Source organism: Brassica napus, chromosome C4 (genome assembly GCF_020379485.1).
Source record: "Brassica napus cultivar Da-Ae chromosome C4, Da-Ae, whole genome shotgun sequence".
Lineage (NCBI taxonomy): Eukaryota > Viridiplantae > Streptophyta > Magnoliopsida > Brassicales > Brassicaceae > Brassica > Brassica napus.
In genome coordinates this window covers 61,862,866-61,880,465 of record NC_063447.1, presented here as the reverse complement: position 1 = coordinate 61,880,465, position 17,600 = coordinate 61,862,866, and the positions used below count along the sequence as shown (strand labels likewise).

Here is a 17,600-nt window from a genome sequence, read left to right as displayed (position 1 = left end):
TTCAGAACAATCAAGCTTTACTTTTTTTTTTGAAACCACAGCTCTTGAAATAACCTACAGCTGTACAAGTACTCTGCAGAACCAAATATCCAAACCAATTGTTTAGTGCTTTGCATAAAATTCTACAGCAATAAAATCTAAAGCCACAGCAAAAAATTTACAGATTTTTTTCTACGACCATTACTAATCGGACCCTATATTAATGAAATCAAATCCAAAAAGTAAAAAAAGAATGAGAATTGTTGAGGTGAATCTCTCTCCGAAGAGATTATTTCTGACAGTAAAGAAATTCAAGTGAAAACTGTCTTCTTTTAATTGCTTCACGTTTCTTTTATTTTTCATTTTGATGTTGGAACTAAACAATATTATTATTATATGCATTAGGTACTCATAGGAAGATATCCACCGGTAACGCTGCTCTAGAAGTCATAAAGAGTCAAATACAGATTGATTAACAATAAGAATAAAATTTGAAGATATTTAAAAGTCATAAAAGTCAAATACATATTCATTTACAATAAAGAATATATCGGAAAGTAAACATACATTTAATTGTGGTTGAAAGAGTCGGACGTTATTTAACTTCAAAATAAATTAATTAACAAGCCCGACCTGTCTTGTCTGTAACTCTCGAAGAAACTGAAGCAGTGATAATGATGACATTATCAACAACTTCGGGAAGTAATATTATTGTCTCAGCACAAGAGGTAGGTATCAGGTGTGCCATAACCCATAAACTCTACCACGACTAATCTTTTCCAAATGTCCGTTTTATATTTGACTGAACCATGACAATTAATGGAAAAGTTGAAATTCTCTTTTGTTAGTTGACCAAAAATATGCACTAATCACATGAGAGTTTTTGGAAAAGAGGATAATACGTTAATTCAAGATAGAGAATCGAATGCATGTTGGACTTGAGGGAACTCTAAAGTCTAACCCCATACAGAGCTAGCCTCTGTGTAACCTATCAATACTACATCGTTTTTGACTCCCATACCCCCAACGCCATTCTCTTCCTCTCCACACGCACATACTTTACTACATCTGTCTTTTCCTCTTAAATTACTCCTTCATGTTTAGTGTATAAAAAACAGTGCACACAGAGATCTGCAAGACTATTCCAGACTTTTGTTAAATGAAGTATATCGTTAGTATGCATATCAATTCCTATTCAAGATTGATAAGTATATGAGTTCTAGAGAATAAAAATTTGAATTGATGCACAAAGCATTATGTATATTAAAATAGTAAAATAAACAGTAATTCAGTATAGTATATAATAGTCAAACACAAGTAAAAAAATAACTGAAGTGAAGAAAAACAAAATAATCTTCTCAAAATTCAACGTATTTTCTAAAAATTCAACGTATTTGAGTTAAATGGCATTTTTATTTTCTAACGGTTGCTAAAGTTTTTTAGATGAGCAGGTAACAATATATATCATCATTGAAATGACAAGAGTCTGTCTGACATAAGTCATCATTGAAACCCCAATCCCCTACATAAACTTCCTTCCTCTCTCTCTCTCTCAAACATTATTAACGAGCACAACTTCATTGTTTTCTCCAGAAAAATCTTTTTTGACCCAAAATTTCCAAGAAAATCTTGAAGAAATGGGTGAAAGCGAAGATGGTTTGGGTCTGAGTCTAAGCTTGGGGTTAAGTCAGCTAAAGGAACCATCTCTGGGACTGGGGTTGAATCTATTGCCGTTGAGAACTTCTTCTTCGTTTTCTCACATGCACAATCACAATAATAACCATCTTCAGAAGAAGATTTATCACAACTCTTGGCCTCATCAGTTCCAGTCCTCTGGTAATTTTGTTGTTTCTCTTTCTCGTTTTTATTTTCCAGACTATTTACCTAAGTTTTTTACATTTAATGTGTAAGAATTTTGTTTCTGTATAGAACATGATTTATTATGTTTCTTTGAAGATTTTGCTGTAATCTTTATATAGTCCTAACACACATATGTCTCAGATCCGATCCTATTTATCTTTCTTATTTCTTTTTGTATAAAATATTTTAGTTTATAAGTTTAGAAACTGAATTTAGCAAAAAAGAAAATGTTTGGAAACTGAAGTTGAAAATTCTTTCTGCAGAAAGAAACTCTGACGTAGGATCTCTTCTAAGAGGTCTCGAAGTAAACAGAACTCCTTCTGCGACGGTCGTGATTAACTTAGAAGAAGACGCTGCGGGCGTGTCTTCACCGAACAGCAACGTTTCGAGTGTGAGTGGGAACAAGAGGGATCTTGCGGCGGCGAGGGGAGACGGAGGAGGAGATGAGAACGAGGCTGAGAGAGCTTCTTGCTCACACGGTGGAGGAAGCGACGAAGAAGAAAGAGGAAACTGCGAGGGAACGAGGAAGAAACTCCGGTTATCTAAGGAACAAGCTTTGGTTCTTGAAGAAACATTCAAAGAACATAGCACTCTAAATCCGGTCAGTGGCATTTTTGTAAATTTATCGTACATGGTTGCATATGCTTATTTCATTTTTTGAGTCATCTGATTGGGCAGAAGCAAAAGCTGGCTCTAGCAAAACAGTTGAATCTGAGGACAAGACAAGTAGAAGTGTGGTTTCAGAACCGAAGGGCAAGGTAAAGTAAATTTTCACTATCTCTAGGGGTATTAACGGAACACAAAACCTTAGTAATTGCTATGATGGTGATATAATTATCCGACCAAACAGAATTCATATCACTGTCCTAAAAAGAAAATCGTATTTAGGATCTTCTGGCTCTGCTCTGTCACATGGAAGTTTTTACTTTTTTACGCAGAGCTGCATGCGTATATTAAAAGTAAAATCTAGTTTTGGTTTTGTTTCTTTGTCATTCAATACCTTTTTTCTTCTGTTTTGAAATCTGACATTTTAATGCAATTATTGATCAGTTAAGTCAAAAGTAAAGAATTCTATAAACTTTCAAATAAATATGTTTTTGCTTTTTATTGATCAGGTAGGCACAGAATTCATATTTACAATATATTTACTTATTGTAACTAGGTGTCCAGCCCGCGTGGACGCGGGCAAAATGATTTTTGAAAATATTAAACAATTAATATGCATCATAATAATGTCTCAGAATGTAATCTTATTAAGCTGGATTTGTCTTGGGTAAACAGAAAAGTAAAAAGTACATCAAGTTGAACAATGGAGATCGTGTAACAGGCTAACAGCCATTGTGAAGGTTCGTACCCTAATTACAAAATAAGGAAATTTGTCTTTTGGTTAAAGAATGTCTTATGGTCCTAACTTGAGGCTCGCTTGTAACTAAATACAGATAAAGACAGAGAGTGGAGCCAAGGTGAGGGCAAACAAAGTAGGTGCAATATACAAGAAGTGGAAAGATAACACGCACAAGAAAGCGTCAGCCGAGAGGACGGTGATGGAGATGATACACCAAACATGTCAGGTAGAGGTGGGCGAAGCAGGAAGATATGGTCAGCATCAGTATTAAATTAATATCATAAGTAACTGTTAACATATGTATATATTAAACATAATAAAAAAAACTTACTTGGCAACCACATTGAAACACCTATGTAGCGTAAATGTTTTGGAAAACTTCTTTATATACTACATTCATTGTGCTTTTTTGGGGATTTCCTTTCTCATCAGTTATCAAGATCTTCAATCCTGTCCTCGACGTTACTCTGGATACAGCAACATACAATTGCCCATGGGAAAACACAGGTCTCGGCAAATATAATCCAACTTTTTGTAACGTCTGACCTTGACTTTTATTAATAGTCATTGCAAAAGCAAGAGCAACAGGAAATTGTCTCCGTCTCATCCTAAATGGAAATCTTGCTTCTGGTGGAGAAACAAACATTCTTGGGAGCAAAACGTTTTGGCCAACTTTGTCACCGGTTATAAACTTGGCTTGAATGACGTGATTTGCTAATTGTGTTACAAGTAACCTTGTACCATTGCATAGTCCACCTTTAGGGTCAATATTCCTAAGCAGCATAATAGGTGCACCGATTTTTAACTTTAGATCATGATTTGGTAATCCAGAGATCTTAATGCTGTTTAGATATTCTTGAGTGTACACCATATCATCTATTTTACTTGTATCAGAAGTATCTATACTATCTGAACTGAGATACGAACGCTCCTCACCTATTCAAATATTCAAGAGAAAATAATCTACATTAATGATTTGAGATGAAACCAAATACTTCTTCTAAAACACACAAAATAAACATCAGACAAAAGATTTACCTTTTATTTGAGATAGCATATATTCATTGATCTTGTCGACATCTTCATTCCGTGGACTCAATATAGCCCTTTCTTGATAAAATTTGGGGTTACGCTCTCTTGTATAAGAATTTCCATATACCTCTTTCACAATCTCCCGTATGGGATCTTCGCATTCTGATACTAATAGATCTTCAGGAATATCAATCTCTATCTCACCATTATTAGGCTCATTAATCTTCCCATCTCCTATATCCAGTATCCAATTTGAAAACATTGCAAGTTCATTATTATCTCCGCCTAGAAGGCGCATATTCTTTGTGAGTTCCCTAACTTTGCAACTTGACCACAGATATGATGAGTTCAAAGCTGACAACACAGTTTCCACTCTATTGCCTCCAACTATGACTGGTAAGATCTGCCGAAAATCTCCACCAAAGACGATTACCTTACCACCAAAAACCTTGTCACATTTGAGTATATCTCTCATAGTTCTATCTAAAGTTTCAAAGCAGTGTTTACTCATCATTGGAGCTTCGTCCCATATAATGAGTTCAGCCTCTTTAATCAAATCTGCTTGATGTGAACCCGCACTTATCGAGCATGTTGAAAACTCATTGACGGCAATAGGAATCCCAAACCTAGAGTGAGCTGTTCTTCCCCCTTGCAACAAAAGAGCAGCTATACCACTTGATGCAACATTTAAGACTATTTTCCCTCTTGATCGAAGAGCAGAGCCTAAAACCCTCCATAAAAATGTTTTTCCTGTCCCACCATAACCGTAAACGAAAAACATACCTCCATGTTTATGATTTACTGCATGTAGTATTTCATCATAAATAAGCTTTTGCTCATCTGTTATCGTTGCTAGTAACTTTTCATGTTCACCTTTTAACTCTTCCCGATTGTAACACTTCTCATCCATAATGAGATGGTTAATATTTTTATCCATAACCAAGTCTTCAGCAAGAGGCATCCCATTAAAATTAGCCAACGAACTTCCGTTCCTACGCAAATATTTTTCTATTTTTGCTAATCCCAAGCTTTTTAAGTCTTCGTCTGTAATATAGACACCTAAAGACAAAAAGGGTTAAATACCACACACGTAATCTAAAGTATAATTAACAAAGAAGAACATAACTTACTTTGGTTATTATTTTCCTTTCTTAATTTGTATAATATATCTTCTGTCAAGATTCTCCATGTTGCGTTCCAAACTTTAACAGGCATAGCCATACTATTAGAAAATAACATTATAGCAAATAACTTGTTGCCTTCGTTTGTTTACAACACCATCGTCCATGACACCCAGCCTTTTATTATTTCCATTTTTCATAATGGAACACTGCGAAGCATCATCAGCATATGAAATAGTAGCATCCTGTAAATCAAAGTTCTTAAATAATTAGAGTAAAGCAATAAACAGACTTATAATAAGAATTTGAATATACCTTTGATAAGTTCTGAGTCAAAAACTGTTCAATGATCACTTCATCATCTGTGACTATGTCAACTATAAAAGTTGACTTCCTACTCTTCAAATTTTTGGACGTAACACCCATCTTGAAAAGCAATGTTTTGCCTATTAGATCGTTCAGAGTTCTTGGCAAAACAGAGTCATCATCCTTAGATTTTAAAAAATAATCAGAATCTATGTTGAATTTTGTTATCAGTATATATATATATATATTAAAAAAGACAATAACACAATCATTATACCTCAGCCACTTCCTCAGCTAATTCATCTGCTGTCTTATTAAGAAAATTAGGATAAGCTATATTGTCGAAAATAAGAAACTTAGCTTCTTCAGTGGAATCATCAGTAACCAATAGCACCAGCTTAAACCTAAATGAAAACATTCAATGATGAATACAATAAAATATAAAATATATAAAGTGAAGAATATAATTATAAAATTAAACTTAAAATGAAGATGAGTAAATTTACTTGGCTAGAACTTCAGTTACATTCCGATTACATTGTAGACAATCAAACATGACTGGGCCCTCTTCATCACCAGGGTTTTCTTCAATTGGATGAACGGTCTTTTCGCAAACAGCACACACGACATAATACCATCTTGGATTAGTTTCCACCGACTTAACAGTTGCAGTGGTGACATACTTTCCAATCTATAAACAAATATATATATACACACACACACTTCAGCTACAAAGTCTAAAGCCATGCAAAAACAATATATCCCTCTTCAATTAAAAATCATATTTCAGAACCATAGCATATTATTAAACATTTAAGTACCTCGGAAGTTCTTAATATCTCTCTTAATGTCTTCCTAGGGTTTTTAGTAAATAACTCATCATGCCAAGAAACAGTAGATCCAGATAATCCATCATCTCGTGAGAGAATAATGTCATCTTTTGGCAACCTGAGAACAATTTTTTTTTGTTAAACATGGTAATAAAACACTTTTATATTTTATATATATATATATATATATATATATATATATATATTTGTGTAGAAACTTACTTTGATCGAAAATCATCAAAATGAGGACCAGGAGGATCGAATATCAACTGTGTTGCATTAAACACATTCGAAATACCGTGAACTCCTTTAATAAGAAAAAAAAAAGAAAAATAATTTTCAAAGTATAGCAAAATAATTGTATAGGTCTGAGTAAGTATTTTAGGAGAATAATTATTGGGGGGAAAATATTAAAAGATACCTTTGTACTCGGTCACACATGCAAAACGCACAACACAAACAACAATTGAGTTGTTATTTTCTTCAACATAGTCTATAACCTGTTTCCCATAATCACCCCAAAGAGTGCAAGTCAAATTTGAAGCACTGCAAAAGAGACAAACGGACCAAATCAATTAATAGAATGAAGACATTAATAAAAATGAAAATATGAATTCAAGGCACTTACGTTTCATCCCGAAGAATAACATTGAGTTTGTTAGTTTGTTTCCCTTAGCATAAATTTCAGTGAGAGCACCAACATGAACAATCTGACCAACAACATCTTAACCAGAAAAGATGTATAAATTAAAAAAAAAAATTAGTTCTGCAAATAAATTTAATTACTCAAAGAAATTTAACTAAGCATCTTTGTTAAATATACACATATACTAATAAAAAGTTACTAACCAATCAAAACATCATTCTTGAAGATCCCAGAATGAATCTCTGAAAAATTCTTCAGATACTTGTTTGGCAAGTAAGAAGGAAAATCATCACAAGGAGTAATGTTTGTCGTTCGATAAAACGTCAACTTGTACGGAAAAGGATTTGTCCTATACTCTGTTGCATAATTCACAAGTGTAAAATTGCTTATAAAAAAAGCATCACCCTCAAACACTTTTCCTTCATATATTTGTATCAAATCCTCATCAATGGATGCATGTATCCTTGTTCCCTACAATTGAAAAAGTTAGATAATCTTACATTAACTAAAAATAGAAATCATCAAAAATAATATTGTAGTTTACTCACAGTTGCGTCCACAAGAACCATCTCAATGGAGACAACTTTTTTTGATCTCCATAGCTTCCACAATTTCATAACCTGCACTTTTAATTTGTAACTATTGTTCCCTGGTTTAATATCATCAATAAAGACTAAAGTAGCTGGCTTCCTTCGTAGATGAGACATGTTATTAAGATATTAGAAGTTTGATTTTGAAGCTTTTACGGACGTGTGGATTAACTTACATATATATACACATTATAGGTTAAATAGTTTGTTTTATTTAGAAAGATAAATCCAATGATAATAGGGATAATAATGACGAATTAAAGATAGAAACAAATTATGTTGAAATAAACCAAATCATATAATGAAAAGGAGACATACATCAAACGTGACATATAGATCAATAAATTAATTATATAAGAAATAGTATATATAGAAAATTCATTAAGGGTAGTATAGATATTAGCCACTCTAACTTTTAACGTGAGAGCTCGATTCCAAAAATTTACTTCGCAAATAATAGTATAGATTCGTCAAAGCGACATTATAAGATAAAAAAGATTTGTAAATATAATGGAAGACGTATTAATAAAAGATATTTTGGACTTTGTTACATTTTCAGGACGAAGCTGAAACAAACAGAGGTTGATTGTGAGTATTTGAAGAGATGTTGCGATACTCTAACGGAGGAGAATCGACGGCTGCACAAGGAAGTGTCTGAGCTCAGGGCGTTGAAGCTATCTCCACATCTCTACATGCATATGACTCCTCCAACTACTCTCACTATGTGCCCTTCTTGCGAACGTGTCTCGGCTTCCTCCTCCTCCTCAGCTATGGCTGCTGCTGCTCCTCCCTCCTCCACCGCATCTGGTGGTGGACGGATTCCTACGGTGGTGGGACGGCCAAGTCCACAACGGCCAACTCCCTGTGCAGCTATTTCTCTCCAGTCAAGATTAGCTCACTAGGGGAAATATATTTAATTTAGTATACATAAAATATATGTATGAAAACTGAAACCTTAAAATTTTTTATGCAAGTTTGACGTCAAATCTACTTAAAATGAAAAGGACGTCATCTGAATCTCAGGCTCTTAACACTGTCAATTAATTCTTTTACATAATGTAAAATCGCAAAGAGCTAGTTATAAGAATTCAATTTTGTGAATGTAGGGGTTTTATGTAATGAAACTTGATGGGCTTAGGTAACCAAATTAGAAAAACTCGTTGGGCTCATTACCGGTAATTTTAGTGAGAATTCGATATAATATAAATAACGTTTTCGGCCTAAGCCTAACCTTAGATCAAAACCTCTCTGCTAAGAGATAATTGAAACATAAAATTTTAACAATTAACAATAAGTTGAACTAATACTCAATTCCTAATCAATCAAGTGGCGCAGTTTAAAAAAAAAAAAAAAAAAAAATCAATCAAGTGGCGACGCCAAGTTGCTCGATCCACCCCATTTTCTATCTTCCTTCGTTTTCCCTACTTTCTCAAATATTCTCAACTCTCAATAAACAAATAATTTTCATCTTATTGAGAGGTGAAGAAACGCAAGAGATGCAGATTCCAATTATTCATTATGGTCAACAATATCCTTCATTTATAATTTCAGCACATTCAAAAGAGTACATTTTAAAAGCTTTAATGACTTTGTCACCAAAATAGATGCACAAATGACCGAACCAACCATCGATTAATGAAGTCCAAACCCTTAATGTTCAAAGAGAAACGACTTGAACTAACTAACGACATGAAGTTACAAGTGACAAAATAATACTAGCATTAATCATATGTTATTCTTCTCAGTTATAAAATCTGTTATTTTTAATAATGTTGTATCAACCACTTGTTAGTGGTCAAGTGGTTAAACTCAACCTGAGAATTCATGGGTTCGAGTGCCGATAGGAGGTGATTATCTTGAGAGACTTTCGGGTTCAATACGGAAAAGCCTGTTAACGTGTGACCACTGGTGAGATTTACATGGGGTGATCACCAGCCCTCCTGGATGCCTCAGCGGACTCTCCAACTAAGATCCGGTAGACGGTCATTGGCGTTAGTCGGATCCTCTTAGGCTCTGGATACCAGGATCATAAAAAAAACAATGTTGTATTTACTTACGAGTATGAAAAAAGATGAAAATACAGAGTTGAGAAAAAAGAAAACTCCCCGAACTCATTATAGAACAACAAATCAATAAAAACTATATATATATATATATATTTTTTTTTTAAAAAAGGGCAATAAAAACTATATATACATCTTCAAACTCTACTTGAGTTTATACGAATTTTGTTTTACATCGGTTTGAACTTTTGTTATGCACATTATATATCATATTACAGTTCCAGGAACGAAACCTTATGGCCAATTTTCTCAAACTATAAAGAAGTTGGCCGATGAATAGTATAATATGGACAATGAGTTGCTTAAAAGAGAGAGCATGGCCATTTTACGCTCTTAATAGCAAAGTGGACCTTTCTTGCAATAAAGCCCCGTGTTAGAAAACACTATTCTCTAACCTTCTCAACCAATTGTACTCTTTACTGGTTTAGGCACATATATTCTTGTTTCATCAAAATAAAAATCCGTTGTTCGATTTTTTTTTTACTATCCAACAATATTAATTTGAGAAAATATAAAACTGCAAGTTGAAGAAAAAACAATGCAATTTACTTATCAAAAAAAAAAAAAAAAACAATGCAATTTCAGTCAAAATTGTAACATCCATTTATGTATGTTCATTCGATATGTGGATTCTATTTTGATTGATGGTGGATGCATTAATTTTTAGTAATTTAAAATATTTAGTTATTGACTTTTCAATTACTAAAAAATCTGTATTTTGATTTTACCTGTATGATATATATATATATATTTTGCTTTATTAACTTCTATGATATTGCAAATCAGATTCATGATACTACTATTTTAATTTAAATATGATTAATTCTATTTTTTTAATAAATAACTAAAAAGTAGGCCAAATTTATTACTTAAATCTTTCAAATACACTACCATATACGAAAGATACTAAAAAAACACATGCAGTGAATGAAAATGTAATAAATGACAAAAAAAAAAAGAGAATGAAATGTAATAAACGGAAATAAATACAGGAAAATAAAATTCATGCTCTGTATCATCATCATATACTGTACATATATGACCTGTTTTCTTCTCATCACCCGAAGCCCTTCTCCTCTCTCAAAGCTCCGACCCGGTTTTAGCCATCTCCTCTTCTTCACCTTAATCAAAAAGGTCAGACCTTTCGTTGTTGTTGTGTCCTAAGGCTCGAGCTCTCGAATCCCTTTCTACCTTAATCACATCACCCAACTCCTCCTTGATTCATTACAGCAACTGGGTTCTCATAAAGCTTCAAACTTTTTCGATTGTTGTGATCAATCAAAGTTTCGATTTTTATTGCTCTTTAGAGACAATGAGTCGTAGGGTACGGAGGAAGTTAGAGGACAAAGGCAAAGACAAGATAGTATCATCCTCCTCTTCGCTTGATTGGACTAGTTTAGATTACGACGCAGTGCTTCACCTGTTCACTTGCCTAAACCACCGAGACAGAGCTAGCTTAGCATCCACTTGCAAGACATGGAGAGCTCTCGGCGCTTCCTCTTGCCTATGGACTTCACTAGACCTCCGTCCTCACAAGCTCAACCCTTCAACGGCGACTTCTCTCGCCTCCAGGTGTGTTCATCTCCGCAGCTTAAGGTTCCGCGGCGTCGAGTCTGCTGACTCAATTATCAACCTGAAGGCTAGGAGCCTCCTCGAGGTTAGCGGCGACTACTGCAGGAAGATTACAGACGCTACATTGGCGATGATCGCCGCGCGCCACGAGGGGCTTGAGAGTCTAGAACTTGGACCTGACTTCTGCGAGAAGATCACTGGTGACGCCATTGAAGTTGTGGCTTTCTGCTGTCCTAAGCTCAAGAAGCTTCGTCTCTCGGGGTTAAGAGATGTTACTTCAGAAGCTGTTGAAGCTCTAGCTAAGAATTGTACACAGTTAACTGATCTTGGTTTGTTGGATTGCCTCAGCGTCGACGAGGATGCACTGGGGAGAGTTGTGTCCCTTAAGTATCTATCTGTTGCTGGGACATCTAACATAAAATGGTCAGTCGCGTCGAGTAAATGGGATAAACTCCCAAAGCTAATTGGCCTGGATGTCTCCAGGACCGACGTGGGTCCTGGAGCAGTTTCCAGGCTTTTGACATCGTCTAAGAGCTTAAAAGTTTTGTGTGCTGTAAACTGTAGTGTACTCGAAGAGGATACAAGTTTCATGAGCTCGAATAGGTTCAAAGGGAAAGTTCTACTTGCTTTGTTTACTAATGTTTTCGAAGGAGTTGCTTCGTTATTCGCCGATACTTCAAAGAAGAAACCAAAGGAGATATTCTCATACTGGAGAGGATTGGAGGATAAAGCATCAGTTGATGAGACTATGCGTTGGATCGAATGGATTGTTTCGCATACTCTCCTGCGGACTGCAGAGAGCAATCCGCAGGGGTTAGATGAGTTCTGGCTGAAACAAGGAGCTGCATTGTTGCTCACTCTGATGCAAAGCTCGCAGGAAGATGTTCAAGAGAGGTCAGCTACGGGACTCGCGACTTTCGTTGTGATCGATGATGAGAATGCTAGTATAGACTGCGGAAGAGCTGAAGCGGTTATGAGAGAGGGAGGGATCCGTCTTCTTCTTGACCTTGCCAACTCGTGGCGAGAAGGGCTTCAATCAGAAGCTGCAAAGGCTATTGCGAATTTGTCGGTGAATGCTGACGTTGCGAAGACCGTTGCTGATGAAGGAGGGATCAGGATTCTTGCTGGTTTGGCTAAGTCGATGAACAGACTTGTGGCCGAGGAAGCTGCTGGTGGACTGTGGAATCTCTCTGTTGGAGAAGAGCATAAGGTTAAGTCCTCTTGTTATCTATAAGATTGTTGTTATTACTCTTGATTCTTCATCTCACATTTTTTTTTATTTTTATTAGAGTGCTATTGCTCAGGCTGGAGGAGTGAAGGCACTAGTTGATCTTATATTCAGATGGCCAAATGGTTCTGATGGAGTCTTGGTACGCTTAAATAATAATAATAACTAACGAATAAATCAGAGTTCTATTGATATTTCTCTTCTTTCTATATGGTATTATGATATTTGGTTCCGGTTTGGGTTTGGTTCTTTCGTTTTTTTCGGTTCTAGAAATATAAGAACTGTTCGGGTATATGTGAAATTCAGTTTGGTTTCGGTTTTTTCGGTTCCAGAAATATAAGAACCATTTGGTTATTTGTGAACTTCGGTTTGGTTCCGGTTTAGTTTTCAGTTCTCGGTTTATATGACCAATGCCTAAATTTACCTAGGAACGAGCTGCTGGAGCCTTAGCAAACTTAGCAGCAGATGATAAATGCAGCATGGAAGTAGCAACTGCTGGAGGTGTACATGCCCTTGTGATGTTAGCTCGCAACTGCAAGTACGAGGGAGTGCAAGAACAGGTAAGTTCCATTTTCTTTATTTAGTCAAGCTCTTTGCTACTGATTTTGTTTCTGTTCTTTTTTTTAACAGGCTGCTCGTGCTTTAGCTAACTTGGCAGCTCATGGTGATACCAACAATAATAACGCTGCGGTTGGACAAGAAGCAGGTGCATTAGAAGCTCTTGTTCAACTCACTCAATCGCCTCATGAAGGTGTTAAACAAGAAGCTGCTGGTGCACTTTGGAATTTGTCGTTTGATGATAAGAATCGAGAGTTTATTGCTGCAGCCGGTGGTGTTGAAGCTTTGGTATGGTTCACATTTGCTTAAATATGATTATACATCTCATATGCTAAAGGAGTTATATTTTCAGGTGACACTGGCACAGTCTTGTTCAAATGCGTCCACAGGTCTTCAAGAAAGAGCAGCTGGTGCTCTTTGGGGATTGTCAGTGTCAGAAGCAAACAGGTTCTCATTATTTTTTATGTCGCTTGCATCATATTGTGGCTTTGGTTAGAGATAACGAGCCTCTGATCAGTGTTGTTACTGCCACTTGCCTTAATAACGTTTCTGCCGTTGCTCTTTGAATCTCTGTCAGCATTGCGATTGGACGTGAAGGTGGCGTCCCACCTCTAATTGCACTTGCACGGTCTGAAGCCGAGGTACATATTGTTGTCCTCGAGTCTTGTGGCTGGGCCTGAGATTTTGACCCGAACCAAAATTTTGGTTAGTTCGGTTAGAAATTTGGGTCGACTTGGTAGATTTTCCTAGAAACTTCGGTTTTAGGTTCGGTTCGGCAATCAGTTACTTCGGTTTCTTTAAAATATATTTTATACCTAACCCATACCAAAACCCCGAACCGAATTATCCGAAATTTTAACAAAACAAAACCAAAATCTAACCGAAATCAAAAGCTTCCGTAGGATTTTCAAAAACCAAACTAACCAAATACCAAACCTAACTTTATTTCAGGTTAATTCGGTAAGATTTATGTTGAACCGAACTAACCAAAAACCAAACTACCTGAAAAACCGGGACTAACCGCAGGCCTACTTGTGTGGCTTAGAGCTTAGCCATTTGGGGATATATGATCAAATCTTCCTCAATGCATTGTTTTTCTTCTTCTTCTTCAGGATGTACATGAAACAGCAGCTGGAGCTATATGGAACCTTGCTTTCAATCCTGGTAACGCACTTCGCATTGTAGAGGAAGGAGGAGTTCCAGCTCTTGTTCACTTATGTTCATCTTCCGCCTCAAAAATGGCTCGGTTCATGGCTGCACTGGCCTTAGCATACATGTTTGATGGAAGGATGGATGAGTACGCTCTGATGATAGGAACATCTTCATCGGCGAGCACATCAAAAACCATTAGCTTAGATGGGGCAAGAAGAATGGCTTTCAAACACATTGAAGCCTTTGTTACAACATTCATGGATCCTCAGATCTTTGTAGCCGCAGCTGTCACATCTACTCCTACTATCTTGTCACAAGTGACGGAGAGAGCTTGCATACTAGAAGCTGGCCACTTGAGATGCAGTGGTGCTGAGATCGGAAGGTTTGTGACAATGCTACGCAACCCTTCTTCTATACTCAAGGCATGTGCTGCCTTTGCGCTTGTTCAGTTTACGGTACCTGGTGGACGTCATGCGATGCATCATGCGAGCCTTATGCAGAGTGGAGGAGAAGCTAGAGTACTACGTTCTGCTGCAGCTGCTGCTAGTATGCCTCGTGAGGCCAAGATCTTTGTTAAAATTATCATTCGTAATCTAGAGCATCACCAGGCTGAATCTTCTATTCAATAATGTTATCTTAGAAAGTGATAGTGAACATTCCCATTTACTTAAAAAGAGTTCCCTTCTGTTATCTCAAATACACAGAACTAAGCCAAAGCCAAGCAAAGCTAGACCATGTGTGACATATGAGACTTGTATCACGCTTTATCTCGTTTGAGTAAACCATCTTTACTGTTCTCTTTATTGCATCATCTAGCACCGCAACGGTTATTCATTAAAAGTTTGAAAGTATAAAAAATATTACGTTGAGACAGTGACATCATCATGCTGACGACACATCCATAGCATCAATGATCTCAAAGTGCATTTGCAAGTCAGGAAGCCTATCAGCAAAATAGAACCGATCATGGACTTGCAGCTTCCCACCAGAGTTCTCACCTTCAGACTTCAGCAACCGAACCAGCTCATCTTTCTCCTTTACAATCCAGCCACGCTGCTCGTCACCCCACTGCCTGGGAGTCCCGTGAACGAAAACACTCACCGAGCTTCCTCCTCCTCCTCCTGTAAGGCGTTGGGAGATTCTCTGGACGACGTTCTGATCAGTGATGTAGGCGCCAAAGGAGTTCAGCCCTACATCTATGTAATGAACTTCAGAAATGCTGTTGAGGAAGCTTTCTTTGGAGGCTGGAATGATCCCAACCTCTTCATGCTCGCCCGCGGAGTTTGTATCCAAAGAACTCATCTCACTCAGAAACTGGTTTATCACAACTCCACCCTTGCTAAACCCAAGAAGAATGGTTCTGGGACAGTGTGCAAGCGAGCTTCTCAAGCACAAATCTTTACCTTCCTTCGAAACAAGGCTCTCTGCCTGATATGATAAATCATATAAGTAACTATTATCCTAAACCCAAAAACCAAACCGAAAAATCTAAAACCGGACAAAAATTTACAAAAAACCGAACGATTCCTATTTATTTATATCAAAAAAACAAAACCGAACCGAGAACCGAACTGTTCCTATCCAAAAAAGGTCCGGTTCCGCCCAGCAGTATAAGCTAGAATTGATTATTGACTTTCTAGCTTATAGCATCAAAGAGTACCTCTTGAAGGAAAGTGGATAAGAGGGAGACAATGGATGAAGAAGCTGGGAAGCCATTAGGAGAATAAGATGCTGTTGGCTCTCCGTAACGATTCACTGAAGGAACAAAGTCCTTGTAGACAGCAAAGGGTCCGTTAAAGACAGAAGCTTCAACAACCAGAGCGTTAACAGAGTTTCCAAATTTAGAAACTATAACCTCAGCAACTTTCTGCAAATCATAAAGCCTCTCTATCACAGGGTTCCCAGTGTCTCGAACTCTGTCTCCATGGAAGAATATAGCGTTTGCAGAAGGCACTTCCTGTTGATCAAAAAAAGGAAGCAACTTTCAATGAGTTAGAAAAAAAACAGAGGATTAGGAACAGAGTACAAGCGATGCTCACAGAGAGGCAGAGAGAAGCTGCAACTCTGTAGTAGTTACTAGAAGTAGCGTTCAAGGGAATCTTCAAGATGCTAGACCAACGTTCCATGATCAAGAAAAAATTGACTTGGGTTCCTCCAAAGAAACGTTTTTAGTGAGTTAAAGGTGTGGTTTTGATAAGACGGCTGTGTGGGGGAATATTGACGAACAAGTGGTGGGCAAGTCAAGTAACGGCAAGGGACGGCCAGGAGAAGACTACAGAATAAAACGTGATTATTGTGTGATCAATGCCAGTGCGACTGCTCATTACCAAATATAATCAGATTGTCAATCTCATGACATTGATTATTTAATTGTGCTCGTGTAGCACCTGATAATATTCTTTAGAAAAATCTGGATCGTTCTGATTATTAAAATGGAGAATTAGGTGCCGAAAATATATCAATAAATAAATAAATAAATAAATAAATAAATAGGAATGTTAGGTAGAAAATTAACTGTTTAGATTTTATAATGTGATTAGTTTTTTTAGTTTTAACTGTCAACTATTTTTGATTAACCGACAACTATGATTCAACAATTATCCCTCCGAAAATATTGAGTTTTTCGAAAAATGAGCTTGTATTATTTTAAAATTTCTAAACATATTCTACATTAACGTATATTAAACTCTCTTTCATGGTACATAAGAATCTTTTTAATTTTTTAAAAATTAATTTAGTATAACTTCATAAAACTCTTTAAATTGATGGATGAACCACTATAAATTCGCTATTCCCTAAAGAAACGGAGACAAGAAACGTTTCAAACCTCTTTTACCTTTATCATATGTTAGTGCATGATGCAATCATGCATTAAAATATTATTGTCATATTTTTGAATTTTTCTCAAATTTACGTGTTAACCCCTATGAAAATATTGAGATTTTTTTTATAAATGTTCTATATACTGAAGCCCATGATCTTTATTGTTGTTTTAAAATTTCTAAACATATTCTACATTTGTATTAATTTATATTAAACTATCTTTCAAAGTACATTGACATCGTTTTAACTTTTTATCAATTAATTAAGTAAAACTTCATAATACTCCCCAAATTGGTGGACTACTCACTGTAAAATCGCTATTCTCTAGATAAACGGAGACAACAAAGGTTCAAAACTTCTTTGACTTTCATCATATTCTAGTGCATGATGTAACTATGCAATAAAATATCATTGTCATATTTTTAAATTTTTCTCAAAATCTATGTGTTAATCCCTACGAAAATATTAAGTTTTTTGGTAAATGCTCTATATACT

The 17,600-nt window shown here is 36.1% G+C and overlaps 3 protein-coding genes across 4 annotated transcripts; 2 read left to right on the top strand and 1 right to left on the bottom strand.

The window, feature by feature from the left end:
- The first annotated feature begins 317 nt into the window (after window positions 1-317).
- Window positions 318-8,796, top strand: LOC125585714 (homeobox-leucine zipper protein ATHB-4-like). Its single transcript, XM_048755295.1, has 4 exons — window positions 318-1,815; window positions 2,103-2,440; window positions 2,518-2,597; window positions 8,269-8,796. Exons 1-4 carry the CDS (start codon window positions 1,617-1,619, stop codon window positions 8,609-8,611), a joined length of 960 nt encoding a protein of 319 aa, XP_048611252.1. The 5' UTR covers window positions 318-1,616; the 3' UTR covers window positions 8,612-8,796.
- Window positions 8,797-10,783: 1,987 nt separating this feature from the next.
- On the top strand, window positions 10,784-15,080 carry LOC106371219 (protein ARABIDILLO 1). Of its 2 annotated transcripts, XM_013811259.3 has the most exons (8): window positions 10,784-11,767; window positions 11,909-12,554; window positions 12,634-12,714; window positions 13,001-13,132; window positions 13,203-13,418; window positions 13,483-13,577; window positions 13,708-13,771; window positions 14,243-15,080. In XM_013811259.3, exons 1-8 carry the CDS (start codon window positions 11,085-11,087, stop codon window positions 14,909-14,911), a joined length of 2,586 nt encoding a protein of 861 aa, XP_013666713.2. In that variant the 5' UTR covers window positions 10,784-11,084; the 3' UTR covers window positions 14,912-15,080. The 2 variants fall into 2 exon arrangements, with proteins under 2 accessions (XP_013666713.2, XP_013666712.2); XM_013811258.3 differs by having other exon boundaries at window positions 10,784-12,554.
- On the bottom strand, window positions 14,927-16,706 carry LOC106371221. The gene is made up of 3 exons (XM_013811262.3): window positions 16,322-16,706; window positions 15,943-16,239; window positions 14,927-15,710 (listed from the first exon to the last, which is right to left on the bottom strand). Exons 1-3 carry the CDS (start codon window positions 16,406-16,408, stop codon window positions 15,165-15,167), a joined length of 930 nt encoding a protein of 309 aa, XP_013666716.2. The 5' UTR covers window positions 16,409-16,706; the 3' UTR covers window positions 14,927-15,164.
- Window positions 16,707-17,600: the final 894 nt, after the last annotated feature.

What these genes read in the sequence shown, in the direction of transcription:
- LOC106371221 (XM_013811262.3), bottom strand. Translation starts at nt 16,408, where the DNA reads ATGGAACGTTGGTCTAGCATCTTGAAGATTCCCTTGAACGCTACTTCT. An exon ending in CAGCTTCTCTCTGCCTCTCT is followed by an intron (nt 16,240 to 16,321) that starts GTGAGCATCGCT and finishes TTTGATCAACAG; the next exon opens with GAAGTGCCTTCTGCAAACGC. An exon ending in TATCCACTTTCCTTCAAGAG is followed by an intron (nt 15,711 to 15,942) that starts GTACTCTTTGAT and finishes TTATCATATCAG; the next exon opens with GCAGAGAGCCTTGTTTCGAA.
- LOC125585714 (XM_048755295.1), top strand. Translation starts at nt 1,617, where the DNA reads ATGGGTGAAAGCGAAGATGGTTTGGGTCTGAGTCTAAGCTTGGGGTTA. An exon ending in TCATCAGTTCCAGTCCTCTG is followed by an intron (nt 1,816 to 2,102) that starts GTAATTTTGTTG and finishes TTCTTTCTGCAG; the next exon opens with AAAGAAACTCTGACGTAGGA. An exon ending in AACATAGCACTCTAAATCCG is followed by an intron (nt 2,441 to 2,517) that starts GTCAGTGGCATT and finishes CTGATTGGGCAG; the next exon opens with AAGCAAAAGCTGGCTCTAGC.
- LOC106371219 (XM_013811258.3), top strand. Translation starts at nt 11,085, where the DNA reads ATGAGTCGTAGGGTACGGAGGAAGTTAGAGGACAAAGGCAAAGACAAG. An exon ending in CCGGTGGTGTTGAAGCTTTG is followed by an intron (nt 13,419 to 13,482) that starts GTATGGTTCACA and finishes TTATATTTTCAG; the next exon opens with GTGACACTGGCACAGTCTTG. An exon ending in TCAGTGTCAGAAGCAAACAG is followed by an intron (nt 13,578 to 13,707) that starts GTTCTCATTATT and finishes AATCTCTGTCAG; the next exon opens with CATTGCGATTGGACGTGAAG.